We start from the raw sequence: 21,493 nt of genomic DNA, 5'->3' as shown, positions 1-21,493 counted from the left end.
GCCCTTTTACTAAGCTGTGTAAGACGCTGTGGCCTAAATTCTCTATTACTGCGTTTAACTTAGGCGTGCTTTGGACGTCGAATATAATTGAATAATCACGGAGTTAAGGGTCTTAATTAATGTTAATTGAGTAATGAACGACACATAGACGTCCCTAGGTAGTACATAACGAACTAACGTCTATCGAAAGCATAGTCCCGTCTGTAGCTCTGGACGTGGGCGTTCCGTGGGCGTTCCATGGGCGTGCCACGTGGGGACGCTAGATAGGCGCTACCTGGGCGAACCTGTGCGTCTAAATCTCGTGAATTATGTAGACGTAAGAAACCCTGGTCTAACTTGGATTTCAATGCCGTTTCAACTATCGTAATTGCGGCTCTTTGTTACACGCGAGGCAGACGTCCACTGTGTTTTTTCATCAATAATTCCAATAGTGAATTTCAATAGGTAGTTTTCATATTTTCTCTGTCCTAATAAATATAATGACACCATAACAATGGAACACATTATATTGCATGGATAACAAACCACATTTCAGCCCAAACCATAATATAATTTTCACATGGCTTTTACAACCCCCTTTTTTGTCTCAACAAACAGCACTGCAATCGGCTCTCTTTTGAAAGCAAAGAAAAACCAGCACACATTATCAGCACTTAAAAAGAGAATAAACAGATACACACCTTAACAATCCAGCTTCCCTCATTGCAAAATGGAGGTGTTCAGTTGCACAAAACTGACCTCATTGTGACCTCATCAATCTGCATCTTCAAAGTAATATGCCACAATTAAAAGACGTGGTGGGTGTTGAACCCACAACCTCTGGATGTTAGCAGCACAGGCTGGGCTCCTAACCGATAGAGCTACAGCTGCTTGACTGAGCTGTCCGTGCTTCATTAGGTATCATATCAGGATGAACTCAAATAAGTTTAAGCAAAGGAATGCGTAAAGATTTGGAACGTTTTCAAGTAGAAAACAAATATGAAATATGTATTAAAGAATTGCAGCACAAATAACGCCTAAACGGAACAGATTATTTACAGTCCTATATGCATTAGTACAGTGCTTAGAATGAAGATTAGCGTGTAAGAAAAACGGAGTTCCACCTCACATGCATTCAAGCACACTTGGGAATATGGGTTTGGGGCTCAGTGAAAGCAGCGCTTTTAACCATTGAGCTACCACTCTTTTGTGGCAGCCTATTATGACATTATAGCTAAACTCCTTTTCCCTTAGCACTTCACTAAGATATGATATGACAAGGGAACCAGAGGAATTGGAGCTGTGGGTCAGTGAGGAAAGGCACTCTCTACCAATCGTCCGGCCTTTGAGGGTTCAAATCCCAGCCTGTATTTTACTTGTGGCGTATCTGCCTTCCAGGTGCACTTTGATGATGTCACAATGAGATCAGTATTGTGCTGCTTGCTATTTCCTCTTCCTGTGAACTGGAAGCCACATTCAGGTTTAATCTGTGTTTTGATTCTGTTTCTTGTTGTGAAGAATGAGGTGATTGTTGCAATGTTTTAAGACCAGGAGAGTGTTCTTTCGAGCAAGATATCACTTCTAAACTATCCTCTCTGAAATAATGTCTCTGGGAAATCGAGAGAAAGCTTATTGGATGACTTAGGGTGCCTTTCCTGCCAGTCTTTGTGGAAGTTAAACGAAGTTTATAAAAAGTCTATATGGTGTTCAAAGTCCTATCCTTTCCACTTCTAATAGGAGGTGAGTATGACATTCCTGTACAGCTTTCTGTGTAGCACACATCTACCGGTTCCCACCTTCCATAATGATAATGTAAGTTCAACACCCACTCGGTACGTTTCATTTTCTAGTTTTCCTTTGAAACATAACATATTTTTTTTCCTTGTATTAATGGTAAACTGTACAATTCTGATACTGTGTTTTAGTTATGTTTTTCATCATCCTATACTTATCAATGCTGAATGTGTGATAATAAAGAGTATATATAAAGTATAATTTAAAAAAAAAACAAATAACAAAAAACAAACCCGTACTCACGTCTATCACGGGTCCATTGGAGACGTTTCAGAAACCTGCGTCTATTTTGCGCACGTCTATTTTGCGCGACGAGGGACGTCTATTTTGCGCACGTCTATTTTGCGGGACGTCTACCGAGACGAAGTTATAGGGACGTCTATCTCACGCCTAAATATAGTTAATTGGTATTTACGTTTACCGGACGTCCAAAGCACGCCTAAGTTAAACGTACTAATAGAGAATTTACTCCTGTGTGCCTAACAGAGCATAACATGGGACTACCATGGGATGTATTATAGTGTCACATGGTAGCTTTGAAATGTGCGTGCACTGGCGTGGTTATGTCAGGGACAGACAGTGGGATGTCTACACTGCCATAATTCAGAAGCCCTTGATGCTTACTTAACAGGAGCTGGTAAATGGCCTGTGTTCATTTTTTAAAATGGCAACAAGGCTATTTTACAGTTGTGGTAAAAATAGCCTTAGTGTATGGGAAAAACCTGCATAAGGGCATACAAAGGCCTCTTTTTACCAATCTGGCCCCGATATTAACAACATTTCAGACCTGAAAAAACTGCAGCTGCTTTTCATGCCTCCAGAAGAAAGGGTGCTTAAGAACGTGGTGTGCCGATGGGCGCTGTACCGGTGCGTTGGTGATCATTGCCTCCAGCACATCTCTGGCCACCACATTTTCTAGGTAAACAAAGACAGTGTTACTGACGCCCCAGTCAAGAAATGGTTGCCGACACACACACGGGAGATAACGCGGCACCTTGATTATGCTCTTGCTTTTTTTCAGCAGTAGCTCATGGCAAGTTACACTTTAGATACAGTAAGTATTTCCTTGGCCCTGAAGGATTTATAGTTTAATTCTGTACCGTGATTGTCCTCTTGCAGACACTGCAAACTGTAGTTCCCTGCTATGATGTTGGCTTGTCTTCTCAAGTTGTCGCCAAACGGATGCTGCCCTTTGGATAGCACAAAATAAAACACACACCCTGCAGAAAAAATATCCATTGGGTAGCTCTGAAAGAAACCAAAGAGATCAGTTATACTTCCATATCAAACAAAGGAAGAAAATTGGACAACACAAGCTTACTATGCAAAAAGTTATTTCTGTCAAATAAGCAAAGCTCAAGTGAGCTGAAGTCACACAACATTTCTGGGACAATGAAAAAAGGCTGGAGACAAACAGAGTGATCACACAACTGTATCTCAGAGAAAACAAGCTGACCCAGACTTGGTTTCATCCTACTGCATGCATGGAGCAAATGTACGTCTGGATTTCCCAACTGAATTCTCCCCTAGAAAAAGAACTCAAGCTACAGTCTGCAGGTGCATCGTCCTACGGGCAACAGGGCAAACCCAGGGCTAGCTTGGGACAGGAAGCTTTATGGTCACCCCAGAGATGAGTAATCCCTTCCAGTAACTCTGTTTCTTGTTAGAAACTGTACATACAATGGCCACAGTGAACAACTAGCATTTTCATATGTCTGCAAGAGATCTGTGCATGAAAACAAAGCTATGCTCTTCTTGTTTACTTCACTGAAAAAGCATTAAAGAATAAATCAGTCAGTCAATAAAACAGAAGTGAACAGAAAGATAAGTGTTCATAGTAGAGGTTACATTGGACTCTCTGGTCGAAGGCTCAGCCTTGGACCAGGTCCCAAGAGCAGAAGGATCCCCTTCCCAGCCTGAGAAGGACAGGCCATGCGTTCAGGGCTGAGTTAACAATTCCTGTTCAAGAGCACTGAACTGAAACATGACTTCTATCACCTATTCCTGTGTAATATGGCTGGTTCATGATGAGCAATCCCCTTCTGGGCTCTGGTTAGCGTGCAAGTATGAGTCAGGTTATTCGGAGTGGGGGGGGGGAGTACATCATCAAAATTCTCTCTTTAGGCCCACAGAGGATTGAGACATGCTTCCACTAGTAATTCTAAACACATAATTCAAATGAATTAAGTAAAAATTTAAAAAAGCTCATAGTTATGGAAGAGGTAACATGAGATTCCTTACCTGTAATGGAGGCTCTTCATAGACCTTAGACTAAGAGACATACTGAAGGTGACAGCACTGCACCCCACTGGGGGATCTCCTACATCCCCTCCAGAGGAGATACAGCATTGCCCGGTAAAAGTTCAGAAGTCCTCCCTAGGTATGTGCTACACTCCTGTAGTGCTCTCCCATTCTCGGTGTCCTTATTACATAACACAGTAGATGACAGCAGATAAAGACCTGTACAGCCCATCCAGTCTGCCTAACAAGATAAATTTACAGCATGGGATGTGATATAACATATATATCCTTGATCTGTTCTCATCATTTTAAGGGCACAGACAAATGGACTTATTCCCCAACTACTGGAGTTGCCATCAAAGCTTCTAACTCAAGATCCTTGCTGGACTTTCACTATCCAGAGATGGCATGAAACTCATTAACTCTTAGTGCAAGTGGCTAATGTTATTCCATCTTGTTTTGCGTTTACATCATGTGGCTTTTGCATGTTACTTATAACTACTATGAGGGGAGTTTCTTCGTGTTAGCTACTTCCATTGCTTTGTGACAAACTGAGGGACTATAGCACAGCTGTCAAGGAAACTGGTGGTTTTGGGCGACTACCCATTAGTTTAGGATCTCTGCTCCTGTTTATAGGAAAGATTATCAAGGTAAGAATCAAATCTTTCAATGTACATCAAGGCATGTCAAACTCTGGCCTGCGGTGCATTAAAAGTTGGCCTGCTAGACATTTACTTTTTTTGCTTTAATCTGGCCCGCCAGCACAAACCACTGCTACTGTTCTTCACAAGTGTCTGCTTTCGTCTGGTCGACCTCAGTAGCACATTCCCTCTGACACGTTCCCATACGTCAGAGGAGGGGCGGTACTGCAGCAGAGGGAATGTGCTACTGAGGTCGATGGCAGCCTGCGAGGTTTGCTACAGTCGGCCAGCGATCCTTAGCAGGCTGCTTTGAAGAGGAGACCAGGAAGCCGGGATGGAGGGAGAGTAGGAACAGAGGGCCCAAACGGAAGGTGAGACTGGGAAGAAGAAGGGGGAAAAGAACCAAGAAGTTAATTTGCCACTACTGAGGTATTGATAATAAAATTTGCAGGAGACTCAAGGGCCACATCCTGATGCCAAACATTGGTTATGGGAGCAAAAAGAAAAATAAACACGTTTACCATCAGTATTCTGGTGCACATTAGGGAGCTCGAGGTGCTCATGATGAGTAATAGGTCCTGTTGCGCAGAAATTGCCCACAGTGTTTATTCCAAGAACCACAAGAACCTCAATGCCAAACTTCAGAGTGAAGAGAATGAGTAGATGTTTATGTGAGTGGCTTTACAAAAACATATAGCATCTCTCCCTCCTTCCCCACCACCTCAGGGTTCACCATCTCTCCCATTCTCTTCCCAAGTACCCTCCTATTCAGTATCTCTATCCCCCCCACATACCATTCCTTATGTCCAACTTCTCTCCTTTTCTGTTCCTTCCCTCCCTCCATCCCATTGTCCACCATCTCTCTCCCTTTCCTCTGTTTTATTTCTTCCACCCCCACCCCCTTCATCCACCACACCCTCTCCCTTCCCTTCCATCTCTTCTGCTGCTGACATCTGTTCCAGTGGAGGACCTTGCCTGGCATGTGTTATATATATAACACTGGAACAGATGTCAGCAGAAGAAGAGATGGAAGGGAAGGGAGAGGGTGTGGTGGATGAAGGGCGTGGGGGTGGAAGAAATAAAACAGAGGAGAGGGAGAGAGATGGTGGACAATGGGATGGAGGGAGGGAAGGAACAGAAAAGGAGAGAAGTTGGACATAAGGAATGGTATGTGGGGGGGATAGAGATACTGAATAGGAGGGTACTTGGGAAGAGAATGGGAGAGATGGTGAACCCTGAGGTGGTGGGGAAGGAGGGAGAGATGCTAGATGAAAGGGTAGTTGAGAAAAGGATAGATGGGGATTGTGGGGTCCATTGCTGAAGCTGGGGGGATGGAGATGAAAAAAAAAAGGAAAGATGCACCGAGAAAGAGAAAATGACAGACAACCAGAGCCTGGGACCAACAAAAGGTAGAAAATAATTTTATTTTCTGTTTTGTGATTACAGTATGTCAGATTTGAAATGTGTATCCTGCCAGAGCTGGTGTTAGAACTAGGACCTAACAGAGAGAGGAAAAGTCTTTTTTATTTATTTTGTTTACACCACAGAGCCGGCGTGGGGTTGAAGACGTTGTAACCCTAGACTTCTACTAAGACTAAGGGGTCCTTTTATTAAGATGCGCATTTAGTGCCCGCTAAATCCTAACAACATAAGAATTGCCGCTGCTGGGGTCCATCGTGCCCAGCAGTCCGCTCACGCGACGGCCGTCTGGTCAAAGACCAGCGCCCTAACTGAGACTAGCCCTACCTGCGTACGTTCTGGTTCAGCAGGAACTGGTCTAACTTTGTCTTGAATCTCTGGAGGGTGTTTTCCCCTATGACAGACTCCGGAAGAGCGACTCTAAGAATATTAATTAAAAATTCAACCCACGACTTAGCTTTTTTTTCACATTTCGGCCCCTTATGTGATTGAGTTTGACACCCCTGATGTACATGTGTGCTTCCTTTTGAACACCTCACGATTTATACAGATACAACAATTTTTAAGCAAAAGAAAATTGCTTTGAAAATTGACCTCTTACTGTCTTTTTTTTTTTAATCTTTATTCATTTTCATATCTTACAACAAGTGTATAATAATCAATCAGAAAAATTTTAAACAAATCACTTGACAATCTTACTTATAATCATTAAAATATAAAAGAATCCCTTCCCACCCCCACCCCCATTTATTAATAATAAAACAATTAGCAATTATTATCTTTCCCAATCCCACCCCACCTATATCTTATATAATAGCAAGGTGTTTAAGATGTCTGATCATTAGAATAAGTAATCAATGGCCCCCAAATCTTTTTAAAATTATGATAATTTCCTTTCTGTATGGCAAGCACCCTCTCCATTTTGTAAATATGACATACTGAATTCCACCAAAAGGTATAATTAAGTTTAGTATAATCTGTTGAATGGCAACCCCGGTCAATATTAATAAAAGTTTATTATTATTTGCTGAAATTGGGCTTTTAAATCTCATAGATGTACCAAATAGTATAGTATCATATGAAAGGGCAACATGATTTTCTAACAATGAATTAATTTGGGACCAAATTAACTTCCAAAAGGCATTTATATAGGGACAGAAAAAAAAAAAATGATCTAAAGTCCCAGCTTCTAAACTACAATGCCAGCATCTATTGGACCTAGAGCTATCCAACTTCTGTAAACGAACTGGGGTCCAAAAAGCTCTATGCAACAAAAAGAACCAGGTCTGCCTCATAGATGCTGACCTTGTAGTTTTTATTCTCCAAGACCAAAAACGTGGCCATTGAGAGGCAGAAATTTGGTGCCCAATCTCAATGCTCCAAATATCCCTAAGACCAGTTTTGTGTTTTTTATTCAAATACCCATACAACAATTTATACCACTGTGCGGCTTGGTGACCCAAGAAATCCGCCTGAAAGCATAGGAATTCCAAACAATACTGAGAGTTAAGAACTTTCCATTCAGGGAACCCCTCCTGAATAGCCTGCTTCAATTGCAACCACTTAAAATTTTGTGATTTATTTAAACTAAGCAGTGATTTAGAATAACATCATTTAAAGTCCATATACCTGCAATAATCCAATGCTTCCAAACGATTTTAAATCCGCCAATTTTGATCTTGGAGTTTACCCAAATGGATTGATTTAATGATTTAGAAATTGGATCTGGTGATAAATTACTAACATAATGTAAGGTCTTCCATGTGTCAAGCAAAATTCTATTATCTTTATATTTCCTGGGCAAATTTATACTAATAAGATGAGACAAATGTAAAGGAAACAGGAGCCGCCATTCTAAATATAACCAATCGGGAACATTTTCCATAAGGTCTGGGAGGATCCAATACATACCCTGTCTTAAAATATAGGCTTGATGATACCTATAAAAATTTGGAAAATTTACCCCTCCCTCCACAATTGACCTCTTACTGTCTGATTTACTGAACAATTTGCAATTCCCCTAGACACAAAATAAGAGCCTCCGAGAAGCCCCTCTGTTGAGTGAATAAGCTATATTGGTTTATAGGGAGAGGGGGTTTCAAAGCTCACCGGGTTGTTCTTGGGGTCTCCAAATAGCACTTCAGGGGCAATCCAGCCCTCCGTGCCAGGAATCCCAGAGCGCATACTGAAACTGTGCCGCCCATTCTGCAGTTTCTTGCATAGCCCGAAGTCAGAGATAACCACTCTTACTGTTCCACAGGAGTTTGGTAATGAGATCAAAATGTTGCATGGTTTTATATCCCGATGTACTGAAAAGGAAATGCGCAGAAATTAAGAATTGTATGACTAAGAACATAAGAATAGCCATACTGGGTCATACGGTTCCATCTAGCCAAGTATCCTGTCTTCACGGTGGCCATTTTAGGTCACAAATAACTGGCAGAAACCCAAATAGAAGCAACATTCCATGCTACCGATCCAAGGCAAGCAGTGGCTTCTCCCCAAGTCTTTCTCAATAACAGACTATGGACTTTTCCTCCAGGAACTTGTCCAAACCTCTCTTAAAACCAGCTACACTATCTGCTCTTACCACAATCTCTGGAAATGCATTCCCCAGGTTAACTATTCTCTGAGTGAAAAAATATTTCCTTCTATTGGTTTGAAAAGTATTTCCCTGTAACTTCATCGAGGGTCCCCTAGTCTTTGTAATTTTGGATGGAGTAAAAAACTTTTCCACTTGCAACAGGATTCTGTGGACTTCAATCCTATCTAAGTATATAGCAAATATATTTTATTGAGCTCTTGAAAAACAGCAAACAATGATACATAACAAACTTCAGGTATGCTCAACATTTTGATATTACAAATCCGAAGTCCCCCCACACACACACCAAACTACCCCACCCAACCCCAACCCCTCTTTGGGTCCTCCTTCGAAATACAACAATAGCAAAGAGAAAAGTAGCAAAGAAAACAGTTACAACATATGTGACAAAAACAGGGAGTCAACAGTTGAGCAAACAGCTGCGAGCCACAGGAGTCATAGTAGTCCAAAATGGTTCCCAAACACATTGAAATGTAGGGCCTGGGAGGGAGGAAAAGTCCTGCACATCACGCAATCCTATCTAAGTATAAGAATTGAAAATGCATTGAATTCAAAAACTGGGCCAAAAACTGGTCATCACTTACTATGTTACTTTTGGCCAAAAGAGCGAGAAAGAGCCTGAAGCATGTGACCAGGAATTATGAATGAAACATGACTGTGTGACCCTGGCCAACTACTTTTAGGTCCCTGTTTATCCAGCTGTAATCAGGTACCTACTACATATTCCGGAAGATTTACTGCTCATATGACCTTGTGCGTGGATTGTGCTGTCAAGTTCACCAACCTCCAACTGGTTGCATGTAATTTTCCCAATCTATGCACACTGGAATCATGTTTGAATGACAGATCCTGTCAGTGGCATGAACACAGTGCAAAACTCTACTCAGATTCAATCTTTCGGTGTTTATACTGCCCCTAGAAGCCATTTTCTGTTCTCACATTACTTTCTTAGCCTTCCTGGGTCAGACCAAAGGTCCATCAAGTCCAGTAGCCCGTTCTCACGGTGGCCAATCCAGGTCACTAGTACCTAGCCAAAACCCAAGGAATAGCAATATTCCATGCAACCAATCCAGCCTCTTATTTCTGAAGCCAAGGTTCAGATACCCTCTGCAAATGACTGCAGAGCGAGGATAAGCTGCTTCTTCCTTACCAATATTCAGCGAGTGCAGGTGTGCAAGACCACACGTGGTCTGATAAAGCAGGGAGATGGCATCTAATCTAGGCCCATCTTCAGGCGGCTTCTCAACATACTAATAATGCGAGAGAGAGAGAGAAAGGTAGAACCAACTTTTATCCTCATTGTAAGAACATATAAGCAGAGGCAGAGAAAATGACAGCAGGTGAAGACCATATGGCCCTTCTTTCTCCCTTAGAGATCCAATGTACTTGAATTCAGATACAATCTTCATCTCCGCCCTCTCCATTCCATCAATTCAACACCCTTAGATTAGCCCCGAGTCTGACCCTTTCACTTTCATCCTTAGATTCACCTCCTTGGAATTTATGCCATGGAGATATTTAAATGTCTCCATCATGTCTTCCCTTTATGACAATGACCACTGGCCATTTTAGTAGCAGCCCTGTGCACAGACTCCTTTTGGAAAATATGGTATTTTAAATTAGGTCTCTCTGGAGACTTACACAGGCCTCCTTCTGCCTTTTGTATTTATAATAAATTTTACAGTTACAGGATCTCAACTTCAGAGCCCTCCACCCTTATGTCTTGTCTCTTGATGATGCTTTCTGCGAAACACTGTCTGGTAATTGGAGACAACAATTTTGATGAGAAAATATAGAAAATCTTATCAGCTTTCATCAAAGTCATCATTGAAATAAGAACTTTTATTGGAGTATATACTTTTTAGATTGCACTATTGCACTTCTATAATGGGAGGGAGGTTGTGTCAAATGTTTCACTTTGATTTAGAATTACTATGTAATGTGTATTAACTCTGACTTTATTATATTTATTAATAATTTGCAGATAGTTTGCTTCATTTTTTATTGTGTTTTAGTAATTTATTGAAGCAATTAGTTACATTAAGTTCCTATGTATTTGTTCATTTTGATAAAATCTAAATATACCACATCCAGTGCTCTCTCTCGATCCAACTCTCTGGTCAAAGAAATTAATCAGATGACCGAATTACCAGTGTTTTGAAAAACAAGTCTCAACAGTTTCAGTAAAAAAGTAGTTTTGCTCAGCATCTAGTCTGACAAGACCTGCTTCAAGTGTTCTAACCCAGAAACATTACCATTCATTTACTCACCACCTCTTTATAAAGAGCAGCCAATTTGACAAACTCTGCAACACACACAAATCTCAGTGCCCACTCTTCCCTCGCCTCATGTTACCTCCTGAAGAGTCACTGCACAAAGCTCAATTGCTATGTAGTAAAACTGTTTGTCTTTCTCGGTGCAGAAATAGCGAATGACATTAGCATGCTGGTCAGACTCCCGAAGCAGCTCCACCTCCCGATCAACAAAGCTATAACAGTCTGGCAAGATCCTCTTGACCGCAACAGTTCGATCATCAAACCTTCCCCTACAAGTAGAAAGAGAAAGTGTCATGAACGTCAACAGTCTCGCAAGGTGGTAAACCCTACAGGACCAGGCTCACCTGAAGACAAAAGTGCCTCCGGCCCCATGACCCAATATATCCCTCAGGTTAAAGGAAATTTTCCCTACTACCTGCCAGTCCACACTTGTCTCTGGAAATAGAAGAAATGAAAACAGAAATGTTAAATTATGAATCGCTAATAGTGCAATGTAATTTACAGTGATCTAAAAAAATTGGTCACAACCAGGAATTACAGAATTTTAAAAACCCCATTCCAATTCTCAGGAATCATCTTTAAAATCACCTACTACCAACTAGGTAAGTGTTATGGGCCTTTCAAAATGTCCCAGAAGAAGGAATACATTCCACTTGCTTGCTTCTAGATGTGAGAATGAAGAAGAACATAAGAACATAAGCAGTGCCTCCGCCGGGTCAGACCATAGGTCCATCATGCCCAGCAGTCCTCTCCCGCGGTGGCCCAAACCTGTCTGAATCACCAGAAGGGGCCCCCTTGCCACCTTGGTGCACCTTTCCCATTGAAGTCCTCTCTTCCCATCGACGTCCTAACCCTCCGGTCTTGCACATGCACGACCTGGTCGGGTTTCTGTACTTATTTCCTGGATACTTCTCTCAGTATCCCACGATCCCTTTATCCCTCAGGAATCTGTCCAATCCCTGTTTGAATCCCTGTACCGTACTCTGCCTGATCACTTCCTCCGGTAGCGCATTCCAAGTGTCCACGACCCTTTGGGTGAAAAAAAACTTCCTTGCATTTGTTTTGAACCTATCTCCCTTCAGTTTCTCCGAATGCCCCCTCGTACTTGTTGTCCCCCTCAGTCTGAATAATCTGTCCCTATCCACCCTCTCTATGCCCCTCATGATCCTGAAGGTCTCTATCATATCTCCCCTGAGCCTCCTTTTTTCCAGAGAGAAGAGCCTCAGCCTATCCAACCTCTCGGCGTATGGGCAGTGTTCCAGCCCTTTTACCAGTTTCGTTGCTCTCCTTTGGATGCAGCTTTTCATATTTCACTCAGAAAAATCCGTTTTTTCACTCTATTAAAAATGTGTTTAAGCAAGGCTTGTAACTGAGCCTTAAAAGGACAAATGACTATCTTAAACTATTCCCAAAACTTTAAGTTCAGATTCTAATTTCAAGGGTTTATCCTGCAACTTTAATTGTAGATTAAAGAACATATGGGGACAGACCGGAGGTCCATCAAGCCCAGTATCCTGTTTCCAAAAGTGGCCAACCCAGGTCCCAAGTACCTGGCAACATCCCAAAGAGTTATCCTACTTAATATAATGACTTTTGTACTGATTCCAGCATGGAGAGCTAATGCATCACACTACTGCCACTGACCTTCTTAGACAGGTAGGGGAGGGTCACTCACCTCCTGAACCGGCTTTCGAATACCTATGCAGTATTCCCTGTGGTACAGTATCCTGTGATGTTGAGCAGCTGTTGCTCTCGTGTTGTCGGCCTGAGCTTACAGAGTCTTTGCAGGGTGTCTGTGTCGATTCTTCCATAGAATCTATGGCATCCAGTCTGGTATCATTAGAGAGAAATTGTGAGCGTGAAGTCGGAGTCTGCTGTTGTAGGCGTTGAAGCTTTTCTTTTAGTTGCTGTTCCAGATGCTGCTGCTCTTGAATCTTCTGGTATAAAACATGATTAAGTTAACATTATGTGGAAGAGTTATCTATATTCGTATTCAGGTTCACACCAATTTGCTGTGGAGACAGATGAAGATTGCTTTTAAGAACAAACCGGGTCAAAGCATGCTGTTCCCAATCCAGGTCATACATACCTGGCAGAATCCCAAGGAACAAATCAATTTCTTACTGCTCATACCCAGAGAAAAGCAGCGACTTATCTTGAAAACCCACCTTTTTGATATAACCTTCAATCCTTAACCTTACTCCTCTGCTCACCAACCCAGCCAGCAGATTAACCCTTCCCCTGTATGCATGACATCCTGTTTAGATTGTAAGCTCTATTGAGCTGTTTTCTTCTTCTCTGTGTACACCTGGTAGCACTACAGAAATAATTAATAATAGTAGTAGTAGTAGTAGAAGCCTTTCCCCAGCCTTTTGCTACTGAAGCTTCATAGACTTCCTCTAGAACTTGTCTAAATCAGTGGATCCCACCGTCTCATCACTCCCTTCAACTACTGTCAATAAAGCTGTTTCCTCCTATCTAACACCATCTTCTAGATACCCCTGCTCCTCCTATGTCGTGTCTTGTAAGGTGTGTCAAACTACAGCCCTGGCTGACTTCCAACATCCGCTACCTGCGCTCGATCTGCTGAGCGTCCTTGACTCAAATCCTGCACAAATGCTATCCCACTGTCAATCAGTGTACCTGAAGGCTCTGTTTTGGGACCTCCCCTCTTCTCTATACATACCCACTCCTTCGGTGAACTGATCTCCCATGGTTTTCAGCATCATCTCTAGGCTGACGACTCCTGGATCTACCTCTCCACACCAAATATCTCCAGACCCGAGTCTCAATTTGCCTATCTGACATTGCCAAAAGAACATAAGAATTGCCGCTGCTGGGTCAGGCCAATAAGAAATCCAAAATTTGTTTCCCTTTATTGTCTGGCACTTGGACTTCAGGAGGCAAGTGGGGGTAGAAAAGGATCTCTCTTGACCCCAAGACGATGGACTGCTGTGAGAGTTTCTTTCTGTACTTTCAGCTATGTTTTGGGGGTGAGAAACTGTTTCTGCTCTCTCATTACAGAGGTTGAGGGAGACATTCGCTTACCTTTATGTATATGATGGCAAACAAAATCCAGGCTCCCACCAGCACCGTAACGAGCCCCGTGGCGATTAGGTCCCATCCTGCTGGCTCTGGGGGATCTGCACTGCTGGGATCAAAGTCACTCAACTGGTGCCTTTGCTGAAGCTGCTCTTCCAATCCATTAGGTGTAAAATACTTTAACCAGAAAAACAAAAAGCTTTTAAACTAAAGAAGGAACTCTCATTAGCATGCATATAAAAGACTGGAAACTGCAAAGCTCACAGGCAAAAAGGTGCACCCTTCCTAGGAGAGTAGAGTAAACAGAGAAAAGAACAAACCTAATACAATTTCTGATTAGCTTTCAGAGGCCAAAACCTCTTTCCTCAGGTCAGGACAGTGTGAGCAGAGGATGACAATATCTGCATATACAAAGTGAGTGTCTTGAGGGGAAGGGGGTAGAAAACAGGAAACATTTATCATTTTTAGTGTGATAGAAAGCCCAGTTCCTTGTCTCCATGGAGTAGGATCTCAGCCTTCCAAATTTACTGCTAATTCTTACCACAGAACCTCCATCATGCGAAAGAAACTGCCTTCTGGAATTCATGAAGGTTTTCCACATATAGGAAACTTATGAAGGTGCTCTTGAAAACTCCTTTTAATCAAGCCTCTTGATGGGAACTATTTCTGCCACATTTCCTTGGTTTCGCTCTCTCAATTCACAGAATAGTCACTTGGAAATAACACCGCTTTTATCAATGCTGTTCTCACGTTTTCTCCCTTGCCACAGGGTCCAGTTGGAATTGGAATGTCCCAGGTGATCCTAATGCTTGTCTGGTACAGCGATGTAAAGTTTCAAAGTTTCCAAAGGATGAGACACCTTTTGTATCTTTCCAGATGTAAACCTCCCATCTAGCCATTTCCAGCTCTTCCTTATAGAATCTACATATGTTCAATTGTCCAGTTTTTCATCAACCCGCTGTGAATCATCTGGTCTGTAAACTGATGTTCTGGGCTACAACTATCAATCTCTCATCCCTTGGCATCAGTTTATCTATGTACCATTCACATGTCTAGTTTTCGTTCACATGTGGTTCTTGGAAAAATACTTTGTGCATTTGCCACTTGCAGCTGGGAAAAGACTGGTCAGGATCATATAAATGTATTTTAAATCACATTTATATCATATGCTATGAGTGTGGATGTTATGTTATTTCTACAGAGGAGGGAAAGACACAAGTAAAATGTTAATTAGCAATATGGTTGGATTGTTATCATAATAAAAGCAGTATTCAAACTCTGTGGCATCATACAGAAGTGCCTATGTGTGACAGGCATGGTCAATCGCCTGCTGCCCTGGTTGTGATGCTTATGTTCAGTCCCAAAGGAGTATGTAGCAAACATGGCTCCATCATTTACTGTCTTGCTTTTCCTCGTTTGCTGGCCTAATTCTTTAAAGACTCTTTTCTCCTCTTGCTTCACAAATTCAGCTAGGTCCTTTCCTTCTCATCTGATTGCTCATCCAGGTTTAATGGCACATGGATTCTGGATGTTTACTTTCATACTTCAAAGAATGGCCACCAGGATGGTCTCGGGGCTTAGGGATCTCCCATATGAGGAAAGGCTGAATAAATTGCAGCTGTACTCGCTCGAGGAACGTAGAGAGAGAGGAGACATGATTGAGACGTTTAAATATATCACAGGCCGTATCGAGGTGGAAGATGATATCTTCTTTCTTAAAGGACCATCGGCCACAAGAGGGCATCCGCTGAAAATCAGAGGAGGGAAATTTCATGGCGACACCAGGAAGTATTTCTTCACCGAAAGGGTGGTTGATCATTGGAACGAACTTCCACTGCAGGTGATTCAGGCAACCAGTGTGCCAGATTTTAAAAGTAAATGGGATACATATGTGGGATCTCTAGAGGGGTAAAGTCGAGGGGGTGGGTGATTAGAGTGGGCAGACTTGATGGGCTATGGCCCTTTTCTGCCATCATTTTTCTATGGTTCTAATAATTTTTCTGTATTTGGATCTGTTGAGGCTGTTCAGTAGGTCTGGAGGCCTACGATTATAAAGCTCTATAGAAATAATTTAGCTTTAAAGCCCATTCCTCCTTTGGCTCACCAAATGCAGTCTGCATACACCAATTCTTATAACTTACCTTGTGGGTATGGAGGAATTTTCTAGTTTGCACAAAGCTGTACAAAAGTTTTGGAATTGACAGCTGATTAATGGCTTTTAACTTATTCTGTGATCCTACTGCACTTTTCTATATTGATTTTAATTTCTGTATCTCTTTGCTGGCCTTTTTTCTCAGTGATTTATGCTGAATTGTTGCTTCTTCCTCTACTTCTATGGATTTACACACACCTTCCTATACAAGTTCCTTTGTTACAGAGACACTTTTTCGGTTTTGTTCAATTTCTTTCTAAGGAACATTGCCTTAGCATATTTGTCCCAGTAAAAAGTCATTTTGATGTAATCTGGAAAGCTTTTAACTACACCGGGTTGTTCCTCAAGGTGTTGATTGATGGAACTATAAAACTTCAAATCATCTATAAACAATCTGATGTTATTTCTGGATTTTTATACAATACAAAAACGCGGGGGTAGAGTAGTAGGGAATGTTAAGGAATGGCAAATTGATACCAAATTCTTAAGGAAGTATTAAAAATCTTTAGAACATGTAACTCGAAATATGGATGTGTCTTTATTTTTTGCTTTTTTAAATGTGTTTACTTTTAATATACGTATATGTGACACTGAGAGATGATCACAGGAATTTTTGTGAGACAGCATCAGTGTCTCTTTACAATTCCAGACCTTAACATGATATTCAAATCACTTGCTCCCATAAACTATAAAGCACCAATGTCCCAAAAAAGGGTGCAAACATGACAAAATTAATCTCTCTGTGCCATTTGGGAGCAAAAATTCAAAGGAACGGTACAGTTTAGGGGATGAAGAACTACGACAGAAGAGCGGGACTTGGGTGTGATTGTATGTGATGATCTTAAAGTGGCCAAACAGGTTGAAAAGGTGACGGCAAAAGCTAGAAGGATGCATTGGGAGAGGTATGGCCAGTAGGAAAAAGGAGGTATTGATGCCCCTGTATAAGACACTGGTGAGACATCATTTCAAATATCTTCAAAAAGATATAAAAAGGATGGCGCTGATCCAGAGGAAGGCTACTAAAATGGTGTGTGGTCTTCGTGGTAAGGCGTATGGGGACAGACTTAGAGATCTCAATATGTATATTTTGGAGGAAAGGCGGGAGAGGGGAGATATGATAGAGATGTTTAAATACCTACATAATGTAAATGCGCATGAGTCGAGTCTCTTTCATTTGAAAGGAAACTCTGGAATGAGAGGGCATAGGATGAAGTTAAGAGGTGAGAGGCTCAGGAGTAATCTAAGGAAATACTATTTTACAGAAAGGGTGGTAGATGCATGGAACAGTTTCACGGAAGAGGTGGTGGAGACAGACTGAATTCAAGAAGGCATGGGATAGGCATGTGGGATCTTTTAAAGAGAGGAAGAGATTATGGTTACTGCGTGTGAGCAGACTGGATGGGCCATTTGGCCTTTATCTGCCATCATATTTCTATGTTTCTAATGTATACAAAACAGCAATCACTTATCTGTCACAGTGCTGGATCAGAAAACAAGAGTCATGTAACTCAACGCTTACATCAAGAAAAAGGGAAACTCACTGGATGGGTAGATGCAGTTTACACAAGAATCGATATTGTATCGTGCTGTACATCTACTTACATCAAAGAGCGTCCTACTGGCAGGACTCCTGGGGATGATCACTTCTGTGTCTTTCCTCGGGGTCTGGGGAAACATCCTCAGCATGGTTGTATGAACCACAGGAGGGAGTTCATGGTGACCTGGGAGCATCCAACAGGAGGCTTTGGTTACAAGGTCTGCTCTCAACAGCACGACTAGCACCAGTATTGGCAATCCAAAATAAACCATGTTCTAGTACCAACTTTTAAGCCTATTTGACAGGAGATTTGGGGACATGTAATATGTATGTGTTATAAAATCCCTACTGAGCCCTGGACAATTACTATACAGAACACAAAAACTGGTAAGCGTCATCACTGCAAGAACAGCTGGAATCAGCAGGGAAGGAGATGCCCGTTTGCAAAGATTCCTAACTCCATTCCTTGGTATGATGGCAAACCTGACTATTCAAATATGAGGAGGTTTTTAAGCACAAGCTGTAACTGAAACAGCAGATCAAGATCCTAAGGCCCAGCTGGGCTGCCCATCCATGTCAAATATAAACACAAAACAGACCATTTAGAGAAGACCTAAACTTAAGTAAACTTTCAAAATTTTCTTAGCAAAACCAGCATCCACATTTATCAGTACCACATAGAAAAATCACACCTTCCAAAATCTAATCTAAAGCTCCCCGATCAGTAGAGAGACAACATCTTAAGAGCCCCTGAAGTTATAAGGAAAGACTAACCTATAAGAAGCCACTGGCTCTGGAAAGAGATGACACTCCCCTGGGGGTACCTGATGTCCGTGCTGGGCGTTATGTCACACTCGCTGCTCTCTTTCAGGGTCACATCCTCTGTTGTAGGGCCTTCCACATTAGCCAGCCTGATGCCTTGAGGCTGAGAAAAGGACATGGCTTTGTATGAGCACAGGACAACTTGGGGACATAATTTAGCTATGATTTTATATATTGTGCAGTAGGAAAGTGAAATTACTTACTGTAAATGGGGAGGGGGTGGTTATATGTAGACAGGAAAATAAATCAATATTGTAATCCAATTAAGTGATCCCAAAAATAGCTACAGCCAGTGGAACTATCATGCATACAGCCACCCACCCAGATAGTTCCAAAACTAGTTTATATGACCATCAGATGATATATGGTTTATGCATATTTATTGATCCAGTCACAAATTATTATGGATTATATAATTTTTTCAATATCATAAAATGCAATAATCCACAATATTAGAATTCATAGATAGTATTAATCTTATATTAAGTAAACGCGCTATCAACATTCCCAAAACTAGCTTCTGACATAATGTTATGTTTTGCCCCAGAAGGCTGTATCAGGGAAGCAAGGAGAAATTAGGTTCTTAATTGCTAATTTACTTTCTTTTAGCTTCTCCAGACAGGTAGAGGTTAATCTTACAAGTGGGTATATATCTCATCATGACCAGCAGGTGGAGACAAACAAAACTGGAATAGTACATAAGAGATACCTTCCCCTATTCCTATCAGTCTGCCGAATAGCCAAGAACAACTAAGAACTGGAAACAGAAAGAAACAATACTCCGAACAGGAGTAATAACTAACATACCCAAATGCTGTTGGAAAATGCAAAGGAGAGATCCCAGAAAGAAAATGTCCCCACAGCTCACCAGCTAAGCCAGCCAAGCCACAGTCGCTGTTCTTCAATTCTCCCCAGCCCTAGAATAATACTAGAACCCGTAGCAAAAAACAAAAATACCCGCGCAACAGCCACAACACAACAATAGACAGAGTAGGGACCTCTACCGGTCTGGACAAGCTAAAAGAAAGTAAATTAGCAGGTAAGAACCTAATTTCTCCTTCTTTAGCAATCTCCAGATTGGTAGAGGTTAATCTTTATGAGTGGGACGTACCAAAGCAGTCCTCATCAATGGTGGGACCACCGAAGGGCCGACACCAGAACACTCTCACTGAACACAGCATCCCAACGCATCTGAACGTCTACCCGGTAGTGTCTGCCAAATGAATGCAAGGAAGACCAAACCGCAGCCTTACAAATGTCCACTGGAGGCACAAGCGAAGACTCAGCCCAAGAAGCTGCCTGACCCCTAGTGAAATGAGCTTTGAGAAATTCTGGAACAGGCTTCTTCTTCAGAAGATAAGCGGAAGCAATAGTCTCCTTGATCCAGCGCGCAATAGTAGCCTAAGAAGCGCCATCCCCCTGACGAGGACCCGCTAGAAGGACAAAGAGATGATCTGATTTCCTGATCTCCTGGGTCCTCTGCACATAAGAGCGAAGAACCTGACCGACATCCAACTTGCGCAACTGTTCTGCTCAGACAATCCCTCACGACTACCCAACACCGGGAGGACCACAGTCTGATTGACATGAAAAGGAGAAACTACCTTTGGCAGAAAGGAAGAAACAGGCCTCAAGATAACCCGCTCCCTAGAAAACTCTAAGAAGGGAGCCCTACAAGAGAAAGCCTGAAGCTCAGAAACACATCTAGCAGAAGTAATGGCCACCAAGAAGATGACTTTAAGAGTAAGGTCCTTCAAAGAGCAGTCGCCCAATGGTTTAAAAGGAGGGCGACTAGCACTGACAGAACAAAATTCAGATCCCAAGATGGAACAGAGGGTCGTACGGGAGGCTTGAGTAATTTGGCCGCCCGCAAGAAGCGAATCACATCAGGAATGGCAGTCAAACGCTGACCTTTCAACAACCCACGAGAGGCTGACAAGGCCGCAAGCTGAATCCAGAGAGAAGACCAAGACTGTCCCCTATCCAGGTCATCCTGCAAAAACTCTAAGATGTTAGGCAGGGAAGCGTGAAAAGAGATCACTCCATGCGCATCACACCACTCCTCAAATAGACGCCAAGCCCTCACATAAGCCCGAGAGATAGAAAGCTTCCGCGACCCCAAGAGAGTTGAGATCACTTTACCTGAATACCCCTTCTTACCTAGGTGACCCATTTCGAGAGCCAAGCCATAAGACAGAAGTGACCCGGATCGAACATTAAAATGGAACCCTGCATCAGAAGATTGCCAAGAGAGGCAGAGGAAGAAGATCCGCCACCAGATGCCGCACCAGATCTGCGTACCAAGGATGTCGAGGCCAATCCGGAGGCACTAGAACCACGAGACCCGAATGGTGAATGATGCGGAGAAGAACTCTGCCCACACATAGAACAGCCCCTCCATTGGCCATGGTTGAACCACAGCATCCAGACTCTCAGCCAGCCAGTCCTTGCGATGACTGAAGAAGCAGGGCAGTTTGGCGTTGACACTCGGGGCCATCAGGTCCATCAGGGGCTGACCCCAAGACTGCACTGTCAACTGAAAGGCTACCGGGCTTAGACACCACCCTCCGGGATCTCGCATGCGACGACTGAGGAAGTTACGTGGAAGCAGATTCCGATAAAGCCGAACTACTGAATGAATACTTCTGCTCAGTCTTCACCTGTGAGGCACCGGGACACGGTCCGCAGTTGAAGGCAACACAAAGCACAGAAGACCCGTTTCAGAATTCTGAGTTCACACTAGGTGAAGTTTACAGTGAACTGGCAAGACTCAAGGTGAACAAAGCCATGGGACCAGACAATTTGCACCCAAGAGTGCTCAGAGAATTGAGCGATGTCCTGGCGAAACCGTTGGCTGAGCTATTCAATCTCTCCCTAAGTAAGGGGAAAGTTCCCCTGGACTGGAAATTAGCTAATGTCGTTCCTCTGCATAAAAAGGGTTGCAGGGCAGAGGCTGCGAATTATAGACCGGTGAGTCTCACATCA

At 42.5% G+C, this 21,493-nt stretch overlaps 1 protein-coding gene across 4 annotated transcripts in view; it reads right to left on the bottom strand.

Moving 5' to 3' along the window:
• ERN2 (endoplasmic reticulum to nucleus signaling 2) overlaps window positions 1-21,493 on the bottom strand; it is a 74,838-nt gene that overhangs the window by 7,426 nt on the left and 45,919 nt on the right. For 2 of the 4 annotated variants that reach the window (XM_033963764.1, XM_033963766.1), the window contains exons 10-19: window positions 18,461-18,611; window positions 17,752-17,870; window positions 14,004-14,174; window positions 12,631-12,892; window positions 11,300-11,390; window positions 11,035-11,224; window positions 9,830-9,929; window positions 8,184-8,383; window positions 2,874-3,021; window positions 2,561-2,688 (exon numbers count right to left, since the gene is read on the bottom strand). In XM_033963764.1, the coding sequence (XP_033819655.1) occupies window positions 2,561-2,688; window positions 2,874-3,021; window positions 8,184-8,383; window positions 9,830-9,929; window positions 11,035-11,224; window positions 11,300-11,390; window positions 12,631-12,892; window positions 14,004-14,174; window positions 17,752-17,870; window positions 18,461-18,611 (1,560 nt within the window). Of the gene's footprint in view, window positions 1-2,560; window positions 2,689-2,873; window positions 3,022-4,014; window positions 4,256-8,183; window positions 8,384-9,829; window positions 9,930-11,034; window positions 11,225-11,299; window positions 11,391-12,630; window positions 12,893-14,003; window positions 14,175-17,751; window positions 17,871-18,460; window positions 18,612-21,493 lie in introns of those variants that run through there. The other 2 variants (XM_033963765.1, XR_004541121.1) reach the window with 2 other exon arrangements.

The sequence above is a fragment of the Geotrypetes seraphini genome, chromosome 11 (assembly GCF_902459505.1).
Source record: "Geotrypetes seraphini chromosome 11, aGeoSer1.1, whole genome shotgun sequence".
NCBI classification, from domain to species: Eukaryota; Metazoa; Chordata; class Amphibia; order Gymnophiona; family Dermophiidae; genus Geotrypetes; species Geotrypetes seraphini.
This window is presented reverse-complemented; position numbering and strand designations above follow the sequence as displayed.